This window comes from Dendrobates tinctorius, unplaced genomic scaffold (genome assembly GCF_039654945.1).
Source record: "Dendrobates tinctorius isolate UK_male_01 unplaced genomic scaffold, ASM3965494v1 ptg000171l, whole genome shotgun sequence".
Taxonomy (NCBI): domain Eukaryota; kingdom Metazoa; phylum Chordata; class Amphibia; order Anura; family Dendrobatidae; genus Dendrobates; species Dendrobates tinctorius.
In genome coordinates, this window is record NW_027361838.1 from 6965262 (window position 1) to 6986634 (window position 21373).

The 21373-nt window shown below is 45.0% G+C and overlaps 1 protein-coding gene across 1 annotated transcript in view; it reads right to left on the reverse strand.

Moving 5' to 3' along the window:
• Nucleotides 1–20758, reverse strand: part of THOC1 (THO complex subunit 1) — a 41367-nt gene extending 20609 nt beyond the window's left edge. The window contains exons 1-12 of the mRNA XM_073550866.1: nucleotides 20601–20758; nucleotides 20429–20502; nucleotides 20120–20180; nucleotides 19163–19229; nucleotides 16008–16126; nucleotides 11688–11736; nucleotides 11503–11598; nucleotides 3387–3469; nucleotides 3235–3308; nucleotides 2551–2659; nucleotides 2294–2425; nucleotides 1648–1748 (exon numbers count right to left, since the gene is read on the reverse strand). Coding sequence (XP_073406967.1) covers nucleotides 1648–1748; nucleotides 2294–2425; nucleotides 2551–2659; nucleotides 3235–3308; nucleotides 3387–3469; nucleotides 11503–11598; nucleotides 11688–11736; nucleotides 16008–16126; nucleotides 19163–19229; nucleotides 20120–20180; nucleotides 20429–20502; nucleotides 20601–20648 — 1013 coding nt within the window. The 5' untranslated portion in view covers nucleotides 20649–20758. The remainder of the gene's footprint in view (nucleotides 1–1647; nucleotides 1749–2293; nucleotides 2426–2550; nucleotides 2660–3234; nucleotides 3309–3386; nucleotides 3470–11502; nucleotides 11599–11687; nucleotides 11737–16007; nucleotides 16127–19162; nucleotides 19230–20119; nucleotides 20181–20428; nucleotides 20503–20600) is intronic.
• Nucleotides 20759–21373: the final 615 nt, after the last annotated feature.

A 21373-nucleotide genomic window follows, 5' to 3' on the forward strand; every position in this document is an offset into this window, starting at 1 on the left:
CCTAAACAAGCTAAGCCCAGAAAAAACAGAGAGGTTGGTAACTGTGCAGATCCCTGATCCTAACCACACAACTAGCAGCAGCCGTGGAGCGTACCTACGATGAACCTAGACGCCTCGTCACGGCCGGAGGACTAAATAAGCCTAAAGCAAGAAAAGGGGAAAACTAACTGCCCCAGAGCAGACCCCAAAGGAATAGACAGCCCCCACACATGTATTGACGGTGAAACAAGATGAAAACACAAACACAGGCAGGAAAATAGGCTGACCAAACGATGGGGCCCAAACTAACTAGAAAGGAGAGGAAAGGAAAGACACTGTCTGCAATCTGCCCAAAACCCTACAAAATAATGTCCAACACTTCTGATAAAATTAACCCTGAAGTCACTAGACTTCTCCCACTATATCAGCACTCTGAAATATTCTGAGACAGAGCAAAAAGAGGCCAATCTAATAAGGGACAAAAAGCAAATTGGCAAATACAGATAAATAAGAGTGGAAATTCAGCACAGCCCCAGCCGGGGCTGGCTGACCACACAAAAAACGGAATAGAAAAACAAAATCAAGTGTGAACATTAGCAGAAAAACTTAGCTTGAGCTGACTGGAACAGAGCTGAGAACCAAGACCTGACAAGCAGAAGGAATCACCAGCACCAGAGTAGGGCGTCGACTGTCTTAAATCCAATCTGAGATTCCTGAGGTCCAATTGTCATCCTCATTATCAGGTGGCAGATCTCTACTGATTAAATCAGCCTCACTACCTCCTGTTACCACCAGAGGGAGTCTGGAAGGAGAACTCACAACTGGTTGACCAGAAAATGAACTCACAACAAGGTAGGTGGAGGGCGAGCTAGGGTTTAAAGGTATCCTGAGCGGCGCCCGATGCGGAACCGGCCTAGGAACGTTAGGAGTGTAGAGACCCTGACTCAGGGGAGTGCAGGAGGTCTCCACTTCCCCGTTCCCTATCGCAGGGCCACCATTGTTATTGTTACCCAGGTTCTCCCTTTTATTGTTTAAATTCGCCTTACTGGAGGCGGGGTTTCCAGACATACGTGTATTTCCGAAATTCGCCTGATGGATGCGGCGTATCCATCTGCACGTTTTATTATTTAAATTCGCCCAACTGGAGGCGGTGTATCCAGGGTCACGCATGTCATCTAAATCCGCCCTGCTGGAGGCGCTGTGTCCAGCCACGCGTGACCGTGACACCCATGGTGTCTGTTTTATATTTCCTTTTGTGTTATTGGTGCAGTTCACTTTATTCCCTGTCTCACCTCCTGGGGGGGGGGTTGAGTGTTTAGCTCAGTGCTAAACAGGAGATAGGGAGAGGTCGGGGACTTGGGCCTCACAACCATCAAGTGTACCCCCAAGTTAAGGAAGAGTCAGGGCATGCCCTTTAGCCTGAGGGGCAGTTCAGGGGCCCTGGTTCCATGTCTCCTGTTTCCCCGCAACTGCCCCGTGACACAAACCATCATTTAATAATCTATCAAGCTGTAGTAATATGACATGTTGCCATGTACCCATCTCTTGGCCTTGATCTTTATCAAACAAAGCAAGATAAACTTTTCATGGCCCAGATTCATGGTTAAAGCAGAATAGAATTCAAGAACACAAGTTCACAAGAAAAGAAACTCTACATATCTGGATTACCTTTTAAACTTTACTTGTCCCTTCAAGTACTGGAACAATATGAGATACTGAACCAAAATGTGTCGCCGAAAGTTGCCATCACTCAACTGTAAATCCATTAACTAAAATGGAAAACCTAAATGTTAGGTAGAAAACATATTTGTCACATTTAATTTTAAAAATGTTGTCGACCTTCGACTTATTACTGCTGTACGGATCCCCCGCTGGGATCTTGCCTACTTTTTCTGGCTAGTTTTGCACGTAACCATTGGAGTCTGAGCTTTCAGTAATCATACGTCCTTACAAACAAAATAGGATGTACACTGTCGGGCTCGGTAAGTCTTGTTTTGGGTGTTCAGAGATATGACTGTCCCCAGTGGTAAGCATGGAACCAACGATTACCTGCAGTGTTAGTGTGTAATACGAGCAGAAAGTACAATCTGGGACACCAGCGGGGAAGACCCATGCAAGAGTACAAGAGCAGAGGTGGAGGATTGGTAACCGAATAACCTTTTCTTACCCAACACCTATAATAATTACGATTTTTAAAAAATATTTCCATACTGCCCCCCAAAGTGAATTACTCAGTGTAAGATAAATCAGAAGTGAAATTTAAAAATAACATAGGACACAGACACCACGTAAAGCAACAGGAGATTGGCGTTACCTTCTCGCTTGTCAAGAACTTGGCAAAATAAACGTGTTCGCCTCCAGATTTCAACTCTTCAATTTTTTTGCGCGATGCTTGTGTATCATCCAGTTTGAAACTCTTAAACACTTGCAGAACCTCTTCTGAGAACTATGTCAAGAAGATGTGAAATTATGAGTTTGACGTGAACCTCAGCTCTAAATATAAGTCACGCTGCAGTAGACAGAGGATCACAAATACCAGCACTTTTCATTATGCACAAAAAAAACTTTTACCTTGAGAAACGTTTTCCAAGACGTTTTGTCATAGCACTGAATGGGGTTCCTGAAGAAGTCCTGTAGAGACCAGAATTTTCTATACAGATTGTAATCTATTGGAATAGAACTGGTGGAAAAAGAAAAAAAAAATGGCTGAAACAAAATAAAGTACGATACATTTTTAACATTGATGACTCCATGAACGTGCTGTAGGAGACAGTAATAACAGCACTGGGAAGTATACGCCCTGCCACTAGGTGAAAAGTGATGGCTCCAACTGGTGGGCCATACCCTGTCCTCATACACGGGCGAGCTCAGTTTTAGTCTAGTAGCCATTGGAGGCAGACATGTATCAGTTTGAGCCAAGACCAGGAGTGCATCCAAAATGAAAGATAGATATAGAAGAAAAAAGGATAATGCTTTACGACTATGTACCAAAATATATAATTGGAATTGTAGTTCCAGCCTAAAGGATATTTTTGGTACATTTTCTGGACTTTTAGATGTTAAAATCCCATTAATGCTGTTTTGGTCATACTTGTGGCCCCAATACAAATCGCTTTCACAAAAGCCACATATTAAACTGCAGCAAATCTCACATGTAATTTTTGCATTTGTTTTTCTGCAGTGTAGCGGTGCGGCTTTCGATTACCCCACTGCAGGCAGGTGTGACTCCCAAATCTCTAATGGGTAAATACTTACGAACTGTTAGGCGCCTCATCATCTCCCATTTCACCTTCCTCAATCTCCATTCCATCTTCTCTTTCTTCCACTTGCTGCAAATTATATAGAAGATTAAACACAAAAATGGCAACAAAGCTGAAAAGAAAACGGTCACAGACATAAACACTTACTTTTTGCCCCAGAGTGCTCTCCTGTTCATTGACATTAAAAACGGTGACATTCTCCAAGTTGAACTGACTTTGCAAATTCAAGCCTTAAAACAAAATATGGAAAACTAACATACACAGCATGAGATAGAAGAGATATTCATCTCCTAATAGTGATATAGGCTATTAAAGAAGATCTGTCAGAAATAGCTAACAGCAACCTGTTATGAGGTTTTTCCCATATAAAGTAGTAATGTGCATTCATGAGCAAAGGCCATGTGCACTACCACTACAATACTTTGCTCTGCCCTCGGCAGGAAAGGCAAGTGCGCCTGCGCAGGAGCACGATGCAGAGGACATTGTGTGGATGATGTAGACCGTGTCATCCACATGAAATAAAGAAGAGAGGAGGATCGGATCAAGACCAGCGATGCCCATCGGACCCCGTACAGTCCCGTGGGCAAGAAATTTTTTGTTTTATGGAGAGTGCATTGGGAACATATAGACAGCATTCTAGAATGCTGTAACAATGGGTCAGCATCTGTAAGCCCTACTTTGTATAGTAAAATATAGACCTAAATCAATATATCCAAACATTAGGCACCAAATAATTGGTAAAATAAATCACTTTATTGAACAGTAAGGAGGGGAGGGAAGGAGGTAACAATGGGAAAATAAAAGGTATATGTACAATAAAAAGGTGGGGAGGGTGATGATTTTCACCTAATCCAACATCATACATATAATCATGGCGTTAAACACTGACAGTGCAATATAAATGAATAACCCTTACAGAATGCATGTGCTTAATTTATAAACAAAATATTGCACGGTGGTGGAATAATGGCAATCACGTGATTGGGGACCAGAAAATCCCTGATGGTATTCTCCAAGGTCTCACGCGAAGATTTTCCAGCACTGGGAGGCCCTATACCCTTCTTCCAATCGCCACTTTAAATCGGAAATGAGGGAATAAGGCCCTTTAGCGGCCGCCATTTTAATGTGTATCGGCAGTTGTTAAGGGGTTAAGCAAGAAGCACCACTAACCAAACAATCACCATGAAGACCAAGATCTACAAAACAAGTCAGGAACAAAGTTGTTGAGAAGTACAGGACAGGGATGGGTTATAATATATATATATATATATATATATATATATATATATATATATATATATATATATATATATATATATATATAAAAAAAAAAAATCCCAATCTCTGATTATCCCCAGAGCACAATCAAATCCATTATCATCAAATGGAAAGAACATGGTACCACAACAAGCCTGCCAAAAGAGGGCCGCCCACCAAAACTCAGCCAGGGCAAGGAGGGCATTAATCAAGGAGGCAGCACAGAGACCAAAGGAAACCCTGAAGGAGCTGCATAGTTCCCAAACAGATACTAGAGTAGCTGTCCTTACAATCAAAACAAGCCATAAACTAAATAGAAGTGGTCTTTATGAAAGAACAAACAGACAACTCAACTGAAACAATAACACACAGAAGAAAGAACAGGAGTCGTAAAAAAACAAGGGAGGGTGCTGTGTCTCCCAATGCAGGCTCTGAGAAACAGATTTTACGGTAAGCAACCAAAAATTCTGTTTTCTCTGTCGCTTCATTGGGGGACACAGGAACCATGGGACGTCCCAAAACAATCCCTGGGGAGGGAAACAGCAAAAAACTCCATTCAGGTCAGAGAACTCACCACTGCCGCCTGCAAGATCCTTCTGCCTAGGTTGGCGTCCGCCAAAGCAAAGGTATGGGCCTTGTAAAATTTGGCAAACGTGTGGATGGAAGACCAGGGTGCCACTTTACAAAGTTGTAGGGCGGATGCCCCATGGTGTACCGCACAGGAGGCGCCCAGTGCCCGGGTAGAGTGAGCCTTAATCCCAAGGGGGGGGGGCACTCTGTTCTTAACCCTGAAAGCCTCCAAAATTACAGTTCTGATCCAGCAAGCAATTGTAGTAGGAGGACGGCAGGCCTTTTCACGCACCATCTGGAATGACGAATAGGAAATCCGTCTTCCTAAAGGTAGAGGTCCTGGCCAGATAGATCCTCACTGCCCTGACCAGGTCTAGCCTGTTCAATGAGCGCTCCAGAGTATGAGTTGGAGCAGGTCAGAAGGAAGGGAGGACAATGTCCTCATTCAAGTGAAAAGTGGATAGCACTTTGGGAAGGAAATAAGGCGGAGGCCGCAACATCACCTTATCCTGGTGAAGAACCAAGAAGGGGGGGGGGGGGCGACAGGAAAGAGCCGCCAACTCTGAGACGCGTCTAATGGAGGTGATAGCCACAAGAAACGCCACCTTCCAGGACAGAATGGACAGGGAGACCTCTCTGACAGGTTCAAAGGGAGCACTCTTCATGACCTCCAGAACAAGATTGAGGTCCCAGGGGTCCACGGGATTCCGGAACGGGGGAGCCGCATGCGCCACTCCTTGAAGGAAAGTTTTAACTTGAGAACGGGGGGCTAAGGACTATTGAGAGAGGATGGAGAGGGCTGATACCTGCCCCTTTAGAGAACTAAGGGCAAGGCCAGCATCAAGTCCTGCCTTGAGAAAAGCCAAAATGGAAGGAAGTGACAAAGTCATTGGCGGAATGCCACTGGACTCACACCAGCGGAATAGGCTTTCCAGGTCCGATAATAGACCCTAGAAGATAACTGCTTCCTAGCCTGCATCATGGTGCGTAACACCCGATCAGAGAAATCGGACGCTCTCAGAACCATGGTTTGAACAGTCACGCCGTCAAATTGAGCGACCGAGAATTCTGGTGGAACAGTCCTTGTGACAGATGATCTGGCCTGTCTGGGAACCTCCAAGGGGGAATACGCCATAAGATTGACGATCTCTGCGAACCAAGACCTTCTGGGTCAATCCGATGCGATCAGAAAAACCGACACGCCTTCCGCTTTGATCTTCTTTAACAGCCGGAGAAGGGGAGGAAACAGGTAGGAAAGCGCGAGTTGCGACCAGGGAAGGGCCAGAGCATCGGCACCCACCTTGAGAGGGTCGCGGGACCTAGAACCTTCCTGTTCAGCCGGGACGCCATGAGGTCCACATCCGGAATTCCCCGTTGAAGACAAATCTGATGGAAGACCTCCTGATGCAGGGACCACTCTGCTGCCTCGAGACCCTTGCGACTGAGGAAATCAGTGGCCCAGTTGTACACGTCAGAAATATGCACTGCGGATAATGCCAGAACCGCCGCATCCGCCCAGGAGGAGGATCCTGGATAGCTCGGCCATCGCCAGGGGACTCCGGCTCCCTCCCTGGTGATTGACATATGCCACTGCTGTGGCATTGTACGTCTGAATTCTGACTGGCAGACCCCTGAGAAGCTTTTCCCAGTGACGGAGGGACAGAAGGATGGCCCTTATCTTGGGGATGTTGATCGGTAGAGAGGACTCCTGCGCCGACTAACGCCCCTGAACCGTCAGATGGTGAAAAGCCTCCCCCAGCCGAGAAGGCTGGCGTCCGTCGTCACCACCTGCCAATGGATGGGAAGGAAGGGACCGGCCTTGGAGGATGAGAGGGGATGACAACCACCAGTCGAGAGACTGCTTGACTCGGGAAGAAAGACGAAGCGGATGATCCAGCAACAGGACAGACCTGTCCCACTGCAAAAGGATGGCCTGCTGAAGTGGTCTTGAGTGGTACTGCGCAAAGGGGATTGCTTCCGACGCGGCCACCATACTGCCTTCATTGCTGAATGGAAGGAAGGAAGCCGAAGGCCTTGCAGAGAGCGAACAGCTTGCTGGAGGGTTGCTCTCTTCTCTTCAGGGAGAAAAACCCTAACTTGTCGGGTGTCGAACAGCATGCCTAGGAAGACAAGGTGCTGAGACGGAACAAGGCAGGACTTTTTCCTGTTGACTAGCCAACCGAACCAGGCTAGGGAGTCGAGGATGATGGACAGGGAATAAGCATTAGGCCCCGATCCTCAAAATGGCCATCAATGCTGCCATGACCTTTGTGAAGACCCTGGGGGCAATTGCAAGACCGAACGGCAGGGCGACAAACTGGAAATGGTTCCGCTGCACCGCGAAATGCAGGGACTTCTGGTGATCTGGAAAAATTGGAACGTGGAGGTAGGCGTCTTGGATGTCTATGGAGCACAGGAATTCCTGCACCTCCATGGAAGCAATTACTGAGCGGAGGGACCGCATCCTGAAATTGCGCAGGTGGATTCTCCTATTCAGTAACTTCAGATCCAGAATTGGCCGAACTGCGCCACCCTTCTTTGGCACTACATACAGGTTTGAATAGAAACCTGTGAAGAGGTCTTGTTCTGGGACAGGGACGATAACTCCTGAACTAGGAAGGGAGGTGATGGAAGCAAAGAAGCCCGCAACCACAGCAGGATCTTTTGGAGGACGGGATTCAAAGAATTGATCTCGGGGACACAAAGTGAACTCTATTTTGTATCCTGAGGATACCATCTCCCTGACCCATGCGTCCTCCACCAAGGTGAGTCAAACGAACGTCCCTGAAAAACAGGAGACTACCGCCTAGCCTAGGAAATACGCTGGGATCTGGACACAAGTTATGCTGAGGAAGATCTGCCAGATCTGGGCCTGGTGGCCCTACCATGGGAGCTTTAAGGACGCCACAAAGGACTGGGCTTGAAGAAAGCTTTGTTCCTGACTTGGCGGGTCTGTGGCCTGCGCTGACCGGAAGAATCCAGCGTTGCCGCGAAACGGGCGGAATTGCTGCTTCCGGTAAGGTTGGTGAGTTCTGGACTGGGGAAGAAGAGAGCTTGTGCCTCCCTTGGCCTCTTTAATAATCTGGTTCAACATGGGGCCAAACAGGCGGTCCCCCTGGAAGGGGAGGCTGGTAAGCGACTTTTTTGACGATAGGTCCGTTTGCCATGCTTTGAGCCAAATATTCATCCGGATGGCCACCATATCGCTGGACGCCTTAGCAGCACAGGACGTGGCATCCAGGGAGGCAGATATCATATTTCCCTGCATAGGAAATCTGGTCTGCAATGTCGGCTAGCTCCCTCGGAAGAACTCCGGCAAGGATGCCTTTACGAAGGTGTTTGGCCCATCTGGCCATGGCCGTTGAGACCCAGGTAGAGGCAAAAGCAGGGCATAATGCCGAAGCAGCTGCTTCAAAGCCTGACTTTGTCAGAGATTCTATAATCCTATCGTTGGGAGTCCTCGAGGGATGCTGCGTTGGAAAGCGGGAGGACCGTGCTGGTTGACAGTCTGGAACCTGGTGGGTCCACAGCCGGGGAAGTCGTCCAGTTAGCGGTAAGCTCAGGGGAGAAGGGGTATAGGATACCGAGGCACTTCCCTCTTTGAAAGCGTCTGGTAGGGTTCTCCCGTTCTCTCTTGAGTACCTCCACAAACTCACTGTGTGGGGCAAAGACCTTGGAAGGTGGTTTTGACCATCTAAACCAGAGGTCTCAAACTACATTCCTCAAGGTCCGCAAACAGATCATGTTTTCAGGATTTCCTTGCATTGCACAGATGATAATTTAATCACCTGCACTGATAATTATTCCAGCACCTTGCGCAATGCAAGGAAATCCTGAAAACATGACCTGTTTGCGGCCCTTGAGGAATGCAGTTTGAGACCTCTGGTCTAAACGAAACCGCCTCATCTGCGGGTTCCATAGAGGTATCCTTGATGCCGAAGGTCTGGGTGACCGCGACAATCAGGCTCTGAACCATATCTCTCATGTTAGAGGCCTGTTCTGAATCTAGGTCCGAATCATCCTCTGAAGGTGCGTCTGAAGATGCTTCGCCTGACTCAGGAGAGGAGGATCTGGAAGAGGGATCTCGCTGCGAAAGACCGGATGGTGAGATGGAGCGGGAAGAGGACCTAGAATGGTGTTCCTGTCTGGGTCTTTTGCATCCAGTGATGGAAAGACCAGACGGACGGAGAATCCTGCGACCCACTGGCAACTGCAGGAGCCAAAAGGGGCAATTTGTCGAGCACGGACACCAGGGTCTGCGACACCCTAGTGAGGTCCGCCACAGACTGCGACAGAGAAGAAGCCCACCCTGGGATAGGATTCTCGGTCTCGCCTGGGGTGGGAAGGGCCTCCTGGGCGGTGGGCACAGTGGGGTTGCTGCAGTCCTGACAGAGAGGAGAGGACTGACCTGATGGGAGTTTGGTTTTGCACGAAGAGCATGTGATGTGTCTGACCAGAGTAGAGGAGGAAGAGGAAGCAGAGGGACGAGAAAGTTCTCATTTATGCTTAGGCATGATGAGCAGACCCAATAACTGATGCCAGAAGGTTAGGGGACTGGAAAGATGCAGAGGAGAGTGTCAGTCTGCAGAGAAGAGCTAATCACAGTAAGAGCAGTTGTCCTGTAGTCTGCTTCCAGGCTGTAGAGGCTGCTGTGCGAGCTAGAGAAGAGCAGGTCCTGCAGGGAGAAGTCACAGTCCGGATCCACACGCCAGAAAATGGAACCACAACAAGGTTGCAGGGGATCCGTCTGCAAAAATCGCATGCTGCAGAAGAGTAGGCGTACTGAGAAAGAGCCTGCTCTCTGATATACAGGAAGAGGGGGAGGAGCTAACCGCCAGATCAGGGGGAGAAAGATGGTGATGAACGCAGCCTGTCTGATGAGGCCGGGAGGAGTGGGTGGAGCTAGGCACCGGGTGCAGGAAGTGAAGGAGCGACGGGCGGGAGAAAAGCCGGCCCGAAGACCTGAGGAGACTAGGCCCGAATGGAAGCCAGGGCCTAGATTAAACCTGGTGGCTGCCGGAGCAGGGTGGAGCGGCGCAGAGGCCCTAAAAACACTCAATAAAGGTAGTGCAATGTTAAACGGGGGATGGAGCCAATGCAGAGACATGGCCCGTATGAAAGCCATGGCCTAGATTAAGCCTGGTAACCGCCGGAGCTTGTTTGCGCAGCTGCGGCCAGAACACTGAGCCAGGTATGTGGAGTGTCCTGTGACTAATGGCTGCTGCTGCACCAGCGGGATCTCATACAACGATCCAGCATTGAGACAGGAAAAGAGGGATTAAAGGGAAAAACCCTAAATGAAATAAAGGCAAGGGCATCTTTTTTTTTTTTTTTTTTAATAATCTCCCTGAGCTCCTAAGTTTTTCTTTACTCTGGGTCCTGGAGGGGAGGGGGGAAAGAGAGAGAAATTATCTCTGCTCCGTGAAGATCGGACGTCCGAAGATCTGGCGGTGTGGGACGTCTGCATCTCCTCAAACCGACAGGCTCTGGTGGACGAATGGGTAGGGGGACAGAGGCAGGACCTCGTCCGGATCACCTGATCACGCTTCTGTGTTAGGGGCTGTGGTCCTACCAGCCAGACATATGAGGATACGAGGTGGCAGTACACGCTGTACTCATAGTCTCTTTGTGGAAGTACAGTAGTGACTGATCACACTGTATCCCTCCGGGTAGATATGGGTCTAATTAAAGACCCGTATCTACCTCCTACGGACACTAAGCCAAAACTGATTAGCTTGATGCCAGTCGGTGGTGTGTATACTGCAGAGGAGGAGCTAACTTTTTTTTTATGTGCATAGTGTCAGCCTTCTAGTGGCAGCAGCATACACTCGTGGTTCCTCTGTGCCCCAATGAAGCGATAGAGAAACTTGGTGTACCTGCAAGAGAATTTGACACGTTGCGGATGTAAAGCATGCACTGCAGATCAGTTTATGCTGAATTTAAAAAAAAAACAACACACAACACAGTGGGAATGAGAATTTTATAAACCCCATCTACTTTACTGGAACTGTAATGTGCTGTTTTTTTTTTTTTTTACTCAATGAAAACACATACCATCAAAAACTCATCTTGGGTACCTAACCTTGTTCTGTGCTCTGTTCTGATCGACGTGAGAACACCCTGACCAAGGCTTTTATAAATAGTGAAGACATTGAGAAGAGCAAGTAACACCGTGCCTGGCAGCAGATTCACGTCACATCCTGGACATGGTCTTTCTGCTCAGGGACGACAGATCACTTCCAGGTTTTGTAGTCATAAAACGCTTTTTTTATGTGTATAGTAAAATAATAAAAAAGAAAAAAAGGTTATTTTTTGTGATAAGTACTCTGAGATTTATAAGACAGTATTATATTTCTTAACTAATAATTCTAATGGTGTAGTTCTTTAATTCTAAGTTTTTTTATTTTTTTTTATATATATATATTCTGAATCTCACCAGATTTTTCTGAGAGGGGAAACAGGCGTGCGAGGAATAGCTGAATTCTTCCACAGAATACAGTATTTTGAGATTTAGAAAGTCTTCTTAAGAGATCTGAAAGAGAGGACTCGATGAATCCACAAAAGTTTATTACAATTCAGCACGCATCATCGAGCCTTCCGCAACTATATATAGGGTCTTACCATTACACATCCTGAGCAAGTAGTTCTTTCCAGCTGAATAAAACATATTCTAGAACAAAGAGAAAGTATGATCTAATATAATAGAGATGATCAAATATAACAGCATTGGATTTACACAAATGTACACGAGGACACAATCACTGATGTACACCAGGACACAATCACTGATGTACACCAAGGGATATTTCTGCCCTATAGTGTAAATGATAAATACCGTAATTAAATCAATAACTGATAAGGGCGCTATGCTCTGACACGGTCTGTCTGTAGGGAATATCCCTGATCAACGTAAATGGTATAAAAAAATGTCAATTTCTTCATATATTTCCAGGAGGAGCACCAGGTGAAGGGCACAACACACACTACCAAGAAAAGATGCTCTAGGACAGTTGCAAACTACAAGCATTTTCTTGGACAAGCTTATCAGGAGAGAAACAGCATGGGATGATTTCTAGAGTTACATTTAAAGAGAGTGTCCACTACATTAAGCAATGCCCCACCAATTTAAACCTTGTAAAGAAGTATTTTTGTAAATATTTCTCTGCCACCTGTGCCTGTGAGCGGTGATCCCTGACCGCTCACTTGGCATCAGCTGCCGCTGACATCCGCTGATGTCACGTCAAGGTCCAGACCCCCTTGCATCACCTGGACGTGACCCGGTCATGCGCACCCCTATTGATTGACTAAGCTGTGGGCGGAGTTTCACTGCATGTCACAGCCCAGTATCCAGTGCACTTGCTGTTAATGAAAGCAGAGGAGAGAGGGAAAGACTTTATGTCATCCCCTGAAGAAGAAGTGGTTCACACTTTGAAACGCGTTGGGAATTAAATGGTCAAATTTCTCATATTGTGGTGATTTTATTCTGGTCAAGCAGCGCACAGTAAGCCCGAGAATAACATTATATCCATAAGGATCCGTATTGGAGGTCACGCAGTGGACCTTCGGGCGTGCAGCAGGCTGACGGCGGGTTTCTATGCTTATACCTCTCCTGGAAAGGGTGAGTAGACTTTTGTCATATCTATTCAATCAATCACCAGATAAGAACCTATTGCGCTTTTCTGTTTCCTAGTTTCATTATACTGACCGCTCACTTGGCATCAGCTGCCGCTGACATCCGCTGATGTCACGTCAAGGTCCAGACCCCCTTGCATCACCTGGACGTGACCCGGTCATGCGCACCCCTATTGATTGACTAAGCTGTGGGCGGAGTTTCACTGCATGTCACAGCCCAGTATCCAGTGCACTTGCTGTTAATGAAAGCAGAGAGAGGGAAAGCGCGCGATGGATGCTGGTCTGTGAGGGGCAGTGAAGTTTTACACACAGCCCAGTCAATCAGGAGGGGTGCGCGCAACTGGGTCACGCCCGGGGGAATGCACGAGATCCGCATCTTGACATCAGTGGCGGCTACAGCCGGGGTCATGTGATGCCACGTTAGCGGTCAGCGATGGCGCCACTCACAGGCACAGATGGCAACAAGAGGAGTTTACAAAAATACTTCTTCACAAGGTTTAAATCGTTGGGGGCATTATACAGTGTAGTGAACCATCTCTTTAATGAACTTCTGTTTATAGTGTTAAAGGGGGATCTGCAGCAACAGAGAAAAAAAACTAAAAGGCAATGTTATGTTATTATAAACAAATTCCTATATACCTATAATAAGTAAATGCGAGTTGTTTTGCTTAAATAGGCAATCACCATAGAATTTAAATGGCCACCACATTGTTACACTGACAGAAACCTGCACTAGAATGTTAAAAGGAGCTATGCCTGCGAGTATGTGCAGTAGGAAGTGCCCCTCTCTCCCAGGTGTCCTGATATAGGATGAAACTGCTCACAGTGCTGTCAACCCTATCAGGCTATTCTAATACTGGAAATACCAGGAGTCCTGAGAGAAGTCCGGTCACACTCTTGTCCACCTTGTCTATCTGATCTAATACTGGAGATACCAGGGGTGCCGAGCTAAGATGAGGCTGCTAACACTGCTGTCCACCATGTCTATCTGATCTAATACAGGAGATACTAGGAGTACTGAGGTAAGAAGATGCTGCTCACACTGCCGTCCACCCTGTCTATCTGATCTAATACTGGAGATACTGGGGGTAACGAGCTAAGATGAGGCTGCTAACACTGTTGTCCACCTTGTCTATCTGATCTAATACTGGAGATACTGGGGGTAACGAGCTAAGATGAGGCTGCTAACACTGTTGTTAACCCTGTCTATCTGATCTAACACTGGAGATACTGGGGGTAACGAGCTAAGATGAGGCTGCTAACACTGCTGTCCACCCTGTCTATCTGATCTAACACTGGAGATACTGGGGGTAACAAGCTAAGATGAGGCTGCTAACACTGCTGTCCACCCTGTCTATCTGATCTAATACTGGAGATATCGGGCAAGACGAGATAAGATGAGGCTGCTAACACTGCTGTCCACCCTGTCTATCTGATCTAACACTGGAGATAATGGGGGTAACGAGCTAAGATGAAGCTGCTAACACTGCTGTCCACCCTGTCTATCTGATCTAATACTGGAGATACCGGGGGTGACGAACTAAGATGAGGCTGCTAACACTGCTCTCCACCCTGTCTATCTGATCTAATACTGGAGATACCGGGGGTGAGGAGCTAAGATGAGGCTGCTAACACTGTTATCCACCATGTCTATCTGATCTAATACTGGACATACTAGAAGTACTGAGGTAAGAAGATGCTGCTTAAACTGCTGTCCACCCTATCTGAACTAATACTGGAGATACTGGGGGTAACAAGCTAAGATGAGGCTGCTAACACTGCTGTCCACCCTGTCTATCTGATCTAACATTGGAGATAATTGGGGTAACGAGCTAAGATGAAGCTGCTAACACTGCTGTCCACCCTGTCTATCTGATCTAACACTGGAGATAATGGGGGTAACGAGCTAAGATGAAGCTGCTAACACTGCTGTCCACCCTGTCTATCTGATCTAACACTGGAGATAATGGGGGTAACGAGCTAAGATGAAGCTGCTAACACTGCTGTCCACCCTGTCTATCTGATCTAACACTGGAGATAATGGGGGTAACGAGCTAAGATGAGGCTGCTAACACTGCTGTCCACCATGTCTATCTGATCTAATACTGGAGATACTGGGCGTAACAAGCTAAGATGAGGCTGCTAACACTGCTGTCCACCATGTCTATCTGATCTAATACTGGACATACTAGAAGTACTGAGATAAGAAGATGCTGCTTAAACTGCTGCCCAGCCTGTCTATCTGAACTAATACTGGAGATACTGGGGGTAACGAGCTAAGATGAGGCTGCTAACACTGCTGTCCAGCCTGTCTATCTGATCTAATACTGGAGATATCGGGGGTGACGAGAAAAGATGAGGCTGCTAACACTGCTGTCCACCCTATCTGATCTAATATTGGAGATACCGGGGGTGAAGAGCTAAGATGAGGCTGCTAACACTACTGTCCACCCTGTCTATCTGATCTAATACTGGTTATACTGGGGGTGACGAGCTAAAATGAGGCTAACACTCCTGTCCACCCTATCTGATCTAATACTGGCTATACTGGGGGTGACAAGCTAAGAGGAGGCTAACACTGCTGTCCACCCTATCTGATCCAATACTGGAGATACTAGGGGTGCCAAGGTAAGAGGAGGCTGCTTACACTGCTGTCCCCACCCTGTCTATCTGATCTAATACTGGAGATACTAGGGGTGCAGAGCTACTGAGCAGCTGCTGTGAGCTGACAGTATGTGGTATAGATAATCTCCATCTCACAGCAGAAGATCTTATGACTACAAGTGCCCTGTCCTATTGACATTATAGACAAAACCAGAATGATATGCTAATTAAAAGGTATTTATGAATTTACTTAGAATGGCATTTCTTAATTTTTTTTTTATGTTCCAAGAGAACCCTTTTAAAAATTGGTGTAGAATTTGCATTTGTATAAGCAATCAAAGAACTCTTTAGGACAAAGTTTTGTGCACTCATTGAGTAAAATTTCTGCATCTCTTGGCAGGAAAAACGCAGCTGCAAAAACAAGTGTTTTTGACTGATTCAAGTGAAGGCAATGGTGAAAAACGCACAGAGAATGGACATGCAGCAGATTATTTTCTGCACCAAATCGGCAAGTCACAAATAAGCAACATGTGCATGATACTTGAGGTTTCTCATACATTTTGCTGGCATCAGGATTGCTTCAGGTTTATCTAGAAAATCAGCAAGGAAAAAAATGCAGCAGAGATGCACCAAATTTGCAACGTATGCACAAAACCTTACTGGCAGATTTACTTGTGTAATAAAGTATATGGAGAACAGACTTACAGATTTCCAGGTTCCAACATTTTTCTCCACAAATGTGAAGATTTTATCACAAAGATCCAGAGGAAGGCAATCGAGGACATCTCCCAGTAGAACAAATGGAGTGGTAGCTGTGCAGATGCCTAATGTACAGAAATAAATTAAAACATATTCAAACATACAAAATTCTAGCACCCTCAGTCAGCCGCCTCACCATGCGGGTCGAGGAGGCATTTCTCCATACATAGGATACTGGACAGTAGGTCTGGATGACCTTCATCAGATATACAATAGTAACATATAATTTCACAAATGTCTGAATATTATATTCTGGCTGATTACATTTAAAATAGCAGCCCCTGTGCTTAGAAACCAAGAATGCCTGATGCGACGTCCATTGCAATGGTTGTCTGCCTTTGAAATTTAAACAACAGGAGTCTAATCTTCAGAGATTTATTAAATTATATGCTACTAGTGTGTATCTGATGAAGGTCAACTAGACCAAAACATTATATATTGGTACACTATTTCTGTGCACCTCCTTTTCGTCTAAGGAGTGCCAATCTTTTTTCTAATAGCGGAACATTTCTGATAGAGGCGCATGGCAGTTGCATGATACAACTAAGTCATTAAGTGAAACCTTCTCAGTTAGATATAAACAAAAATAAAGTGCAAATTGATAAAGACTTAAAAAAGTTTTTATTTAATTACGCAATAAAAGGAAAACCAAACAAATTGGACATAATACAATACCATAAAATGTCATAGTATAAGGAGATAGTTACATAGTAAACACATGGGCCATGAATAAATATAGTGATCATAAAAAATCCATCAGCAATCTAAAGTGCATATAGTAAGCAGACACAGGGTCTAAAAGCTCAAATAAAGTGCATAGGAAATGTAATAAGATCATAGATACCCGTGATCAGTGGCTCCCTCCAATGTACGTTTCGCCTACCGAGGCTTTCTCAAGGAGTCCTTGATTTTTTATGATCACTATATTTATTCATGGCCCATGTGTTTACTATGTAACTATCTCCTTATACTATGACATTTTATGGTATTGTATTATGTCCAATTTATTTGGTTTTCCTTTTATTGCGTAATTAAATAAAAACTTTTTTCAGTCTTTATCAATTTGGACTTTATTTTTGTTTATTCATATTTGAGAAGGTTTCTATTGTCTTTTATGAATATTCATATATGCTATCTGTGTATATAGTGAGTGATTCTCACTGACTGTTGGCTTAAGTCATTAAGTGGCTTGTACCTCATAATACATTTTGGGCACATCTCATTCCAATGGTGCCATCACAAAGACCGGAGTGTGCAATGCGTCACTGCGTTGGATTATATAACAAGAATACAAAAAGTAAAAGAATACTGTATAAAAGATTGCTAAATCCAATGAAACTATATATAATGAAAACGTTAATCACAAATATGCAGACAAATTATGGACTATGACAGAATTTCAAACCAAATAAAACAAACATAAACGTAGAGAAACCATTTGGTGTCTGACCACAGTGGTTCTAGACCACACAAGGACACCCAACTAATCAATGTCTGCAGGACTATATACAGGAGTGCAAAATACATCCACCACAAGCAAGCAAAATAATCAAGGTATAAATTCTCTGAATAATATAACTGAAAACACCTCTTTTATTGAGGTACAAAAATAATAGAAGCTAATAAACACAATATCATAGCATCTAAGGAAAAAGTATGTATATTAAGAGGGTTTGTCCCAGGAACAAAATATATTTTGATTAACCGATCCTGGAATAATAAGAAGTTCCAATTTTGGACGTGTTAAAAAAAAAAAAAAAAAAAAAAAAAAATGTTCCTGTGCTGAGATAATCTTATAAATTTGCCCCTGCTGTGTACTGTGTGATGGCTCTGTCCTAACATGCAGAGCTGCTTTAGTTCATGAAAGGCACATACAGCTTCTGACCGAAGGTGGAAGCACAAGTAACATTTGACAAGTGAATATACAGATGAAACAGCAGGAGCTCACAATTGCTATTTTCTGAGGTAACACATTTCTCTACCTGCATTAAAACAGGAGTGAATGTGTCTATTGTATTTCAGATCCTGTGAGCTCATCATAAATCGAGTCAGTGACTGTTAATATGGAACCGCTGTAACACCTACCTCACTGACTTGATTTATGATGAGCTCAGAGATTAACTCACTTTTGAGATAAAACAGGCAGTGTTACCCCAGAAAATAGCAGCTGAGAGCCCCTGCTGTTTCGTCTGTATACTCACTTATCATAAAAGGGACTTTTGCTTCCTCCCCTGGCCAGGAGCTGTGGTATGATCAGACCATGTCCCTGTACGGTCACACACAGCCATTACACAGTACACAGCTGGGGCACATTTATAAGATTATCTCAGCACAGGAACATTTTTTTTTAATACATTCAATTATGGAACTTATTATTATTACCAAATCCTATTAATTAAAATGTTATTTGTTTATATGACTAATGATTCAAGGCAAAGTAGAAAAAGGGAGGTATAAATAAAATGCTGGAAAGTTGTATAATAAATACCACCTATGGGGAAACAAAAAGGGATGTCCCAGTGTGGAAAACAGTTCCCAAGAGTATCGCCAGTATAAGGCTTCTTCAAGGGGTCAATGGAATTGAATTGTCACAGTCTTGCTACAGCAACATTTTTGGAAGGCGACAAATTAAATTTTAGGTAAATCAAAACCATAAATACAACAATGAAATCTGAATATGAAAATGAGCTGGGAACTATAACCCTGTACTATATATGAGTTAAACTATTATGTTGCATTCTTAATAATTACCCTATTTTTTTTTTTTTTTTTTTTACAAATAATGAGTTTTGTATTTTTTAAGTGCAGTTTGTGACCATCTTATAATTTGAAATCTCCAAAATAAAGTAAGAAATGTGTATATAGATAAAGAATATTTATTTTCTAAGGCATATCGATCTGTATTTACAATGCCACGCAAACTTTTGTTTTGTTTTATTAGTTAGGCTGTGTTATGGAGATTTACTTTACCTAAATAAAAATATAAATCAGCTCAGTCTGATCCTCCCTAATGCAGAACCGAATCCAATCTTAACACAACAATATCTCAGCTACACATTACTTGACATTTTCCTATAATGCTTTGTTGCTATTCGTTTTACCTTCTGTAACTCCATTGATGGCAAGTGAAATAATAGCAAGGCAGTTGTCACATGAAGCTTGATTTATCTGCATTTAAATAAAAGAGAGTACCAGTTACATAAATGCACAGAAGAAACAGGGAAACATGAAAGTTGGCCTATTAGATCCTTGTAATATCCCAAAGTCTGATGATGGAAAAATGATATAACGTCCACCACGACGTCACAGCACAGGGACGCAACGTCCACCACGACGTCACAGCACAGGGACGCAACGTCCACCACGACGTCACAGCACAGGGACGCAACGTCCACCACGACGTCACAGCACAGGGACGCAACGTCCACCACGACGTCACAGCACAGGGACGCAACGTCCACCACGACGTCACAGCACAGGGACGCAACGTCCACCACGACGTCACAGCACAGGGACGCAACGTCCACCACGACGTCACAGCACAGGGACGCAACATTGACCATGTCGTCACAGCACAGATATACAGGGATAATACACACCATGATATCTCACCACAGCAGAGACATGATGCACACGTATACTGAACACGATGGAGAATGCAGTGATATCACAGGTATCACACAACATCCACAGTGATTCTCCTCTGCACCTTCGCTGCCCCAGGAGTTACAGCCATGATTCAAATGCTAAAAACTCAAATCAGACCTGGAAGTTCACACATAAAAATAACACAATTGTATCCAGTATAGAAAATCTTCTGAAAGGTACACTCTGGGGTACAATATTTTGCCTATATCAGCAACAGATTGTTTAGACTGGATATTACTGTAGCAAATGCTCAACAATGCAAACGATTAGCCCTGTATGTAACGAAGAATATTACCAGAACTGGCAGCAAGCACAGACCTTACAAGGTTCAAGGAACTGAAAAAATCCATTAGAAAGTTGCAGAACTTATCACTGGCATTACTGATTACCGGCTCCGGCAGATCACTTACTATTTCCTCTTCTAAGACGACTCTGAAGACTTGGTCCAGGGTCGGCTTCTTCTCATTTTCACTGTAAAACATCACATTGGTACATTACATGCAAATATATATATATATATATATCTATTCACGTATACACACATTCAGGACATAGATCTATAAACATTACATACAAACATATGCTACAATATACACACATTATATACTGCAGATATACAGAAACACAGTCATTGCAAACAGCTATAGAAACATCTGTCACATATACACACATCTATACACACCCATTACCTGTTCCCACATGCTCTCTCACACACTCACCTCCCCGGCACCTGGCTGCACACGGTCACTAGGTGCTTGATGTTCTTGGCGCACACGGCTTCTCTGGTCGCGCTCTGGTAACACAGAAGGACACATGGCAGCGGTTACTCTGTGCACGTCTGGGGCAGTCCGGACACAACCAGGCGGCGGCTCAATCACCGTGAGACCTTACCGTGAGCCTACTCCGCGCCTCTGGGAGGCTGAACAGCGGCGGCGACATGTTGCACCGAGTATTCTCAGAAGCTACGGCGCATCCAGATGACGTAACACCGGCTGTTCACAGAACTGAGCCGAAGAAGAACTTCCGGTGAGAAAGCGCCTTCATCACGTGACGCCATGCCCCGCGTGCTGCTCTGCTGTCCCTCCGCTTGCTGCACATAGATATGGCACGGTGTCCTCACAGGAGCACGAGTGGGCTGCAGCCCCCTTACTGTAGATCTGGGGGTCCAGCATCATGTCGCTCCTTGCTCTGTTCCATCTTTCCTCTGGACATTGCTGCCCAGTCTGTAATATGGAGCCATGTCAGTGTGTCATGTAGTATTTAGTGTCCATTGTTCTGCAGTTTTCTCCCCACGTCCTCCTTCTAGAGGGGCCATAGCAGAACCTGCCGACCCCACAGAACTATTCCAGAGGGGCTCACGTCTCCAGTAGGATAAGTGCTGCCCAATAATAGGAATCCCGCCACATGCCAACGCGTTCCCACAACCATGGCTTCCTCAGGGGTGTCTGTAATCACCTGAGGGGTACATGGCTCGCCGCGTCAGCAGTGACCTCCAAACTTTATAGTATTGCGGTTATGGAGTCAAAATCCCCAGATTAGAAGGGACAAAAACCCGAGACGCGTTTCTGGCAGTAATTGGACATTAGTCAGAGAGAACAGTATGAAACTGGTTACATGGTCCTCACATAACCCTCCGCCAATCACTAGGAAACACTGAACATCAC